The sequence below is a fragment of the Seriola lalandi genome, unplaced genomic scaffold (assembly GCF_002814215.2).
Source record: "Seriola lalandi dorsalis isolate HSWRI2012SDOR001 ecotype SW California unplaced genomic scaffold, Sedor1 jcf7180002054660, whole genome shotgun sequence".
In the NCBI taxonomy this organism is placed as follows: Eukaryota; Metazoa; Chordata; class Actinopteri; order Carangiformes; family Carangidae; genus Seriola; species Seriola lalandi.
In genome coordinates, this window is record NW_019525213.1 from 713,100 (window position 1) to 722,094 (window position 8,995).

An 8,995-nucleotide genomic window follows, 5' to 3' on the forward strand; every position below is an offset into this window, starting at 1 on the left:
GCTTTTTCATCACACTGAAAGGAAAGGTTACGTTTGTTGCCTGCAAAAGTGGCAAGACAGACTGACTTCTGCAAGACTTGATCATTTCTTATCACAACTTAAGGCCTAAGTCCCTCCTCCCCCTTTTGGAAGATAGCATATCTGAAATACTTCCTCTTTATATCTGTCGGTTTTCGGCCTCCAATGTCAGTGTGTGATGACTTCTGTCTTTGATGTTATCTAACATATTTGGTTTTCTTTCCCCCCCTTCAAGGTCATAGCTTAACATCAGTTTCTTTTCACAAAACTCTTTGTCACTTCATTAGACATTAAACACAACTTAGACATCTATCAGTAAACACAAACATACTTGAGTCACAGCTGACCCAAGGTAGAAGAATGTAAACACAGGTATATCAGTGATCGTCCTTATGATGGAGGCTCGAGAGGCTTGGCTTTACCTTACTGCACGTCACTCCCTGTGCCTCCATGTGACACGAGAGGAATGCAGACTGTTTTGTTTCTGTTTCCTCTTAAGCAGGTGTATAAGTGATGATGGTTAACATTTTTTAAAAAAAAGCTCTCACTCTTTCTTCAGCTGTCACTTTGGATCCATTGAGCGACTGGATTTCTATATGATCAGCTTGTGCTACAGAAAGTGAAGAAACCCTCTATAGATAACAGCTGAACAAGTAAGGTATCAGTATAGTTTGACGTATTCAATGTGTTTGAGGTTTACCTACGGTGGTCTTTTAGGTCAAATCTTTATACATCTGAATTGACAGACGAGAAACCTCAGTTTGGCATCTGTGGCCTCTTAACTCTGGCTCTTGTAGAAAAATGTGTCAAGAATATTGAAAAATTTGCATTTTTCTTTTGTAAACATCAACTAATGCCGACCAGACTTCCTCGTGCTGCTGGTTGGTGACTGCTTTTTGTCAGGCTGTTAAGAATAACTGATGTTTCCTCTGTTTTTGATGAATCCCACTTTTAAAACACTGACATTAAGTAAGAACTGTACATCCCCTTAGTTAAAACCGGCTGAAATCCTTCTACGCTGTACTTTTCTGCTTGAAAACTCGTTTGCCGAGTCATGAATGAGACTGAATGACCTGGCAGCTCAAGTATGCTCTTCTAAGATAACATGATACAAAAGAATGAGAAGTAGATGCTCGCGCCTGCTGTGGATATTGATTACAGAAGCTTTACATTTTCCTGCTCTCAGTAGCACATTATGTGCTCGACTGAACTCCGGCCTGTTGGACGCCCTTCAGCTGCGCTCAGGGAGACATTTAACACAGCAACAAGTACACGCTTCTTTGTTGCTACAAATGAGTCCTGATCTTGTGGCGTCTGTCATTTAGTGTGTTTTTCTTCCCAGTTTTTACAACAAAACAAAAAGAGAATTCATACTCCCAGATCTATAATACACTCATTTTTCTCAATGGTTACAACTTATGTCAGTTGTGACTATTTAAAATGAAAGTGTCTACTGGGCCCCCTTGTTAAAGGTTGCATTTGTTTATGTGTTTGACGTTGTTCCACCAACAAGTAATTTTCACCTTGCAGTTTCTCAGATTACAGCTTGTTTCTGCTGTCCAGCAGTGGCCAAAAAACCCGTTATAGCAGGTTTAATTATCTTGTGATCCCTTGTAAGAGATTGGACCCAACAGACAAATTGTTGCATCCAGCTGAATAGATCAAAATCTTTTCTCTTTCTGTGTCATCTTCCTTTCAGACATGAGAGACAGACTGAGCAACCTACAGCAGGTGCAGACTGACTCAGAGGGTTTCAGCACAGTGGAGCTGGACGACCTGTCAGAGCATGCAGCGGCAGCAGCAGCAGCAGCGCCACATTCACACCAGGACATGGATGGTGTCCTACAGGAGGCCCAGCAGATTCGTCTGCAGATCCAGCAGATCCAGAACGACATCAGCGAGTTGAAAGATGTCAACTACCAGGCCTTAAACAAGACCACGTTCGCCACAGCAACAAAGCGGGACTCCAATGCAATCGGGGCAGATATTAAAAGCAGGGCAGAAGGTGTGCTGCAGCAGCTGCACACAATGAACGCTCTCAGAGGGGAACTGGAGGCCCAGCGTGGCAGCGCTGACCCCACAGCACGTATAGCTCGGACACAGTACCAGTGTCTGAGCAATGCTCTGCAGGAGGTGATGTTCAGCTACAATGACACAGAGATGAGCCACAGGGAGGCTTGTAAACGTCAGATCCAGAGGCAGATGGAGGTGGTGGGCAGGGAGGTCAGCGAGGAGGAGCTGGAGGAGATGATGGAGGGCGAGGAGTTGACTGTGTTCAGCGTCCAGCTGGAGGGCAAAACGGCCCGTTCCGCTTTACTCCAGATCGAGAGTCGTCAAAAGGAGCTGGTGGAGCTGGAGAAGAGGATCCAGGGGATCCAGGAGCTGTTCCTGGACGTGGCCGTGCTCGTAGAGGAGCAGGGGGTCGCCGTCCAAAACATCCAGAAAAATGTCCAAAATGCTGAAGTGGCCGTTCAGGAAGGAATAGTCCAGCTGGAGAGAGCCACTGCATCCGATAAGAGCAACCCCTTCAAGAAACTGTTCTGTGGCTGCTTCCCATGTTATTACAATTAGGTCTGATGAGGGGCCACTGGGTTTGGATCAGGTCCACTGGTCCGTGTGGTCAAAACTGCACTACAAAATAAATGAGCAACCCTTTAAGCCATATCTGGAGCCTTTGATGATTGTAAAATATTGTGAGACTGTAACTGAGCTGCACCGGTTTCCAGGGTGAGGAGAAACCCTGTGGACAGTTCATTGAACACTTTAAACACTGATGATGATGAGGTGAACTTATACTGTTTTTATCTGGATAAAAAGAGAGCAAACATACATCAAACAAACAAGAGATCAATATACCCAATGAGATTTATCAAACTAATGATCAGCATAATTTGCAAACAGCCATATCAGCAAATAATATAAATCAATAGGGAATCAGACATAACTTTCAATCATATAACATAGATTTTGTCAACTGGACACACTCCGTCTAATGATGAAGATCAAGTCATGTATGATTGAAAGCCAGTGGTGGAGCGTAGTACCTTAAGTACAGTCCTTGAGTAAATGTACTTAGTTACATTCAACTACTGTGGTTAAGTAACATTTTCGATGCAGGACTTTTACTTGTAATAGAATATGTTAACAGTCGCGCTACTTTTACGTCACTAAAGGGTCTGAATACTTCTCCCATCTTTATATAAAGCAGTAAAAATGATCTATGTCCTAACCACAACAGTAAATTGCTACTTAATGCATCAGTAATATTGATCCAATAATATGATATACAATGGTACTACTAATTCTGTTCATTTGATACTTCTAATACATTTTGCAAGTGACTTATGGACCTTTATACTGGAGTAACATCATGTTTCCAGCAGCAGTTTTAGTGATGGAGTATTTTTTACAATGTGGCATTTGTACTTTTACTAAGTAAATGATCTAAATATACTTCACCACTGTGGACAGCATGGAAGTTCCATGCAACAGCATCTAAATTTACTTTGTGGTGAAACTATTTGTTAACTTCTGTTTTTTTCCTGTACACTTTTATAAGTATAGATGTTATATATAGACCTTAGTATAATAAGATCAAATTATGTTTTATTGTTTCACGTTAATTTAATGGAAGACTTTGTTAATAAAGAAAAAAAATTTAAAATGTAATGTAATGTCTGTCATGTGTCATCCTGACAGTAAACTGGAGGCCTCACAAATCATCAAAAATCAAAAATTATACATTAAACAAAAAAAAACAAAACAAACAAACAAAACAAAACAAAACAAAAAAAACATGAAACTGACTCAAACCAGAGAAACGGTGAAGTGTGTGAAATGTAGAGGAGAAGGCGTGATCTTCCGCATTAGTACCTGCTGCAGGCTGCATCACTGTGGCAGTGTAATGTGAGTGTGTGAGTGTGTGAGTGAGAGACCTCCTCAAAACACTGGGAGACTGTTGACTCTTGTACATGTTGAAATTTGGTGACAGAACGAAGAGAAAAAGAGGAAATGAGTCTTTCCGATGTCACGTCTGCTGCTTTAGTGAGTTTTCTAGCATAGCACCGCTGGAGGACAACTCAACGAGGTATGTGAGCTCTGTTTTCTCTTCTCCGGTCGATATATTGGCTCAAATAATCGATTAAATCATTTCTGTTAACTCGGGACTGACTCACACGCTGATCTCTGTCACAGCTTCTTAGTGTTGTCTAGTTTCTCTTTTCCCCCATCCTCCTGGCTTGTCCTGGCCAGTGATGCTTTCAGGTTTGTTAGTGTGATTTATTGCGTTTTGTGAAACACTTTCTCAACATTAAGTATCACACTAACGATATGTGACAGGTTCTCTCAATAGGAAATAAGCGAGTCTAAGTCGACGCCCTGTAATTAATTTCTATCTGCGATGAGAACGTCACAGCTGAGGAAGTAGCCCATCGGCTTCCTATAGAGCAGCTTTTGTGCTTCTTTTCAAAAAAAGTCTTTATATTGAACTTTCAGAAGTTACACTGCACAGACAAAAAGTATCCTGACATTCACAAAAACATGCACACATGATATAGTTACATAATATTTCTGTAAAATAGTAACCCCATATGAATTACAATATACTTTTACTATGATCCTCTGCAGATACAACTCATTCACAACATGTACAATTCTTGTGTCCATATCTTGCTGAAATTAGTAGATTTTCTTATTGTATTGCTAATTTCTCTAGTTTTACATGAAATATGACATATTTCATCTGGCATTAGAAGAAGGGTTTGGATTTCTACGTAGGATGAGACCAGAGATAGAATATGTATTAATATCTTTTTCTTAAGTAGAAGTACTACAACACCAGAATTATTAAAGTTTAAAAAGTACTCAGTGTTTTCTGCAGGAAAATGAAGTCTGTGGTTGATTATTAAATAATCTAACATTTTTCTCACAGCATTAGATCTTATACTGTCTGATGACTGATCTTATATTAATGTTGATGCATTATTGCAAGCAGCACTTTACAGTTATAGCTGGTTGAGGGTTAGAGTTAGTTTCACTACCCTTTCTACAGTTTGTTCAGTCCAGTGGTTCAAGATCTAAGGGTTGAGCCCCTCCAAAGGGGCACAAAATAAATATGAGGGGTTAATGAGATGAATATGCCTGGACAGAATAAAAAACAAAGTTCTGTTTTACAATTTTTATTGGGTTTTCTTTTTACATCTTGACAATTTTTTATGGGGTGACTATTTTCTTAGTTGGAACCACTTCCTGAGGTCTCTGCTGGTGACCTGGTAACTGCTCAGAAGCAAGAAATGGTCCAGTACATAAGCCCCCATAAAATGACACGATGTTGTTTTTCCACTGGTTTTGTTACAAATAAAACAAATGAGATATAACATTAGTAACTTTGTTACTTGCTGTTTCGTCCTGTTTCTACTCTGTAGTGAAGCTGCCAGGAGCCATTTAGCATAGCTTAGCATAAAGAAAGAAACAGGGAAACAGGTGGATAAAATCTACCACCAACTGTAAAGCTGACAAGTTAACATGTTTAATTGTTACAACTGGTAGATGGATATTTTTTAAATTTTGGACAGAGCCAGGCTACCATTTTCCCTGTTTCCAGTCTTTATGCTAAGCTAAGCTAACCATTCTCTGGCTGTAGCTTCATATTTAACAAAAAGATTCAAGAGTGTCACCGATTCTTTCATCTATCTCTCTGCCAGATGGCAAATACACATATTTTCTGAGATGGTCAGTAAAAAGCTCCTGACTCCTTTTGCAGGTGAGATGAGGGACCGACTGTGTGAGCTGCAGACCTTCACCCCCATGCCTGCAGAGGAGGTGCGCAGGCCCGTGGAGAACCAGAACCACACCGCTGACGATGAGGAGCATCTGGAGCAACATGCCATCGTGTTTGAGGGAGAAGACATGATGGATGGCATCTACAAGGAGGCCCAGGCGATGAGGAAGGAGATGCTGCTGCTCAAAATGGACGTGAAGCGTCTCGGGAAGCAGAACACCAGGTTCCTCACGTCCGTCAGGAGGATAAGCAGCATCAAACGGGACTCCAGCGCTCTGGGACGGGACATCAAGGCCAGAGGGGAGGCCATTTATGCACGGTTGGAGAAACTGGGGAAGCTGACCAAGGACCTGGAGGAGGAGCACGGGCCTACATCAGCTGTAGCCCGCATGGTGCGTTCACAGTATGTGTCTCTGACCAGGGCCTTCCACGATGCAATGTCTGAGTACAACGAGGCTGAGATGGTCCAGAGGGAGAACTGCAAGACCCGCATCCAGAGACAAGCGGAGATCATGGGCAAGGAGGTGAGCAGGGAGCAGATAGACGAGATGATCGAGACGGGCAAGTGGAACGTCTTCTCGGATAATCTTCTCCAGGAAGGAAAGACTGCCAGGTCTGCTCTCAGCGAGATCGAGAACCGGCACAAGGAACTCCTGGAGCTGGAGGGCCGCATCAGAGACATTCATGAGCTTTTCTTCCAGATGGCCACGCTGGTGGAGGAGCAGGGCTGCATGCTGGATAACATAGAGGCAAATGTCAGTGCAACTCAGGACTACGTCATCAAGGCTTCAACTCAGATCAAGAAGGCTGTGAAATACAAGAAAAACAATCCATGCAAGAAACTCTTTTGCTGTTGCTTCCCTTGCTGCAATTGAGACATCATCAGTCTTTTTTTTTTCTCAGTGACATCAAAATACTGAGATTAGATTCAAATCAGCTTCCTACACAAAGATGCTTGTAATATTTTGTTTTAGTTTGTGTATTTATTGAGCTCTAATGAAGCAATGAGTCAATTTTAAATTAAGCAGCAGAAGTGCCCAATTATTATTATTTTCTCTATGAACCGGTCTGAGAAAAAGGTCTGGTGTATTTTGAAACCACACATTCGTATGCAAATATGTACAGTGCGATATGAGTGTTATGTTTCCTGATTGTTACTGAGACCAGCGTTTGCAAGATAACTGTAAAGACATCTAGGCTATTATTTTATGCATAACTCCAAGCCTTCTTGCTCTTTCAGCTTTGTACGTTTGTAAGTTGTTCTATGAAATATTTAAGTGATGTAAAGTATAATTTACTTAGAAATAAATGCCTTAGAGTGGCTAGTTTTGACAGCCTGAATGTAAGTCTATAGCTAAGCTTCAAACTGGAACTGAAAGCAGGACTATTTCTTATTTCAGCCATTGCTTAACACCTAACACCTCTTTAGAAATACAGTGAATACAACACACACACACAGACACACACAGACACACACACACACACACACAGCTTTTGATTGCGTTCAGCTTGGGAGGCAAGATAGATAGGTGTGGACCGTACAACTTCATGCTGGCCTCCCCCGTGTAGAGTTATCACCAGCTATAAACCAGGGCTTTCTCAAGACTTGCCTCCTGTTTTCAGTGATGAAACTGACTGAGCGTTAATCCCTTGTTTCCCTGTAGCTGTTAATGATCACACACTGGCACACACACCCAAAGTCAATCATATTTGTATTATAGGGCAGGTTTCTGATTTTTCTACATGTAAATATTTGTTCATTCAGGCAGTGTGACAACAACAGGGAGAATGGGAAGCTAATCAGGTCAGAGGACCTTCTGTTTGCACAGCAGGCTTCGCTCTCTTGTCCTGTAATGATAGTCAAATTAAAAAGACCTTTATTTTCCTGTGTGTGATACGGGGGAATCCCAGTTAACATCTGGTAAACTGAAGCTGAGAGGCTCTGTGACTGAGACCATTATACAGTAAAGAAGGACACTGCTGAGACATAACTGCCTCTGCTCAGTGTTGAAACGGGTGTGCAACGATTGCACTTCCTCAGCAGAGCTGTGCGGTCTGTGGGGGCATTTACTGGAAGCATGACTGGCTTTATTTGCACTGTGGCGTCGTGGCTTAGTTCAGGTAGACATACCTGACAACATTATGTCACTTTTGTCTTTTAATCATGACTGCAATCCCTGGCAGAACTCGTGTACTGACCAGGATGGCCGAGTGGTTAAGGCGTTGGACTTAAGATCCAATGGACAATAGTCCTCGTGGGTTCGAACCCCACTCCTGGTAGAAGGCGGAAATTTTAAGCTGAAAACCTGCGGTGGAAGAGAAGGGTAGTTTGGTTGTCTGTGACAGACTGAATTTCGTCAAATGCGACTTGCTGTCCTCTGGTCATGCTGTCAGTTTGTCATAAAAACGTTTCTGTCTGAGTAACCACCGCAAACATGTCTGTGTCTTATTTACATGCCGCTGGTCCTTTCACATGGGAACGATTGTCAGGCTCGTGTGTGGCTCTAAAAGTCATGCAGTGATTGCTAATTCTAGCAACGCGTTCATCGTTTAATCTTATTTTAGTAACACACACCACAGACGATTAACAAAGCTTCATAGGATCGGAAACCGCAAAGGGGGAAACACCCCGACTCCGGTGATATATTTGGTTTCCCTTTGTGAGGGGGGGTTTTGGGGTAAATATATTCAGCACATTTCACTGTGTATCTCGTCCTTGAATTATGATCTGAATGCGTAATCTAGTCCCAGTGTAAACAAAACGGGTGGCTCAATAACGAATATTAAAATGATTGTCTTTCCTCCTATGTTGACTGTTAGACAAGTATTTGAACAAGAGCTAGGACAAGAAAACAGCAAAATGTAGTCATTGATTCTGTACGAGGTTTCCTTACATCAGTTATGATTGTCAACACAAGCCAAAATAAATAAATAAAAGTAAAGGTGCGGTCTATAATTTACATTTACACCATTAGAAATATTTTAAATACTTATAGTTTCTGTCACTTTTCAGTAACACTGGAAAACCATTATGGTAACAACTGATTTGGCCTCTATTGAATTTACCTTGGCTGTATATATCCAACACAACAAGACAAAACTAAATCACAGATACTCCATCACAGCGGAGGAATACTGTAACACAAGGGCGTAGGTTTGGTCTCAACATAGGGACGCAACAACCCCGCCACCCCTCCA

At 41.8% G+C, this 8,995-nt stretch overlaps 2 protein-coding genes and 1 non-coding gene across 4 annotated transcripts; all 3 read left to right on the forward strand.

The window, feature by feature from the left end:
* The first annotated feature begins 529 nt into the window (after positions 1-529).
* Positions 530-3,687, forward strand: LOC111665847 (syntaxin-11-like). Of its 2 annotated transcripts, none has more exons than XM_087177912.1 (2): positions 530-676; positions 1,718-3,687. In XM_087177912.1, the coding sequence occupies exon 2, from the start codon at positions 1,720-1,722 to the stop codon at positions 2,587-2,589; it is 870 nt and encodes a 289-aa protein (XP_087034038.1). In that variant the 5' UTR covers positions 530-676; positions 1,718-1,719; the 3' UTR covers positions 2,590-3,687. The 2 variants fall into 2 exon arrangements, with proteins under 2 accessions (XP_087034038.1, XP_023276703.1); XM_023420935.2 differs by having other exon boundaries at positions 530-671.
* Positions 3,688-3,920: 233 nt separating this feature from the next.
* Positions 3,921-8,739, forward strand: stx11a (syntaxin 11a). The gene is made up of 2 exons (XM_023420929.2): positions 3,921-4,105; positions 5,780-8,739. The coding sequence occupies exon 2, from the start codon at positions 5,785-5,787 to the stop codon at positions 6,670-6,672; it is 888 nt and encodes a 295-aa protein (XP_023276697.1). The 5' UTR covers positions 3,921-4,105; positions 5,780-5,784; the 3' UTR covers positions 6,673-8,739.
* trnal-uaa (transfer RNA leucine (anticodon UAA)) lies at positions 7,995-8,077 on the forward strand. Its single transcript has one exon. It is a non-coding gene; the product is annotated as a tRNA-Leu (tRNA).
* Positions 8,740-8,995: the final 256 nt, after the last annotated feature.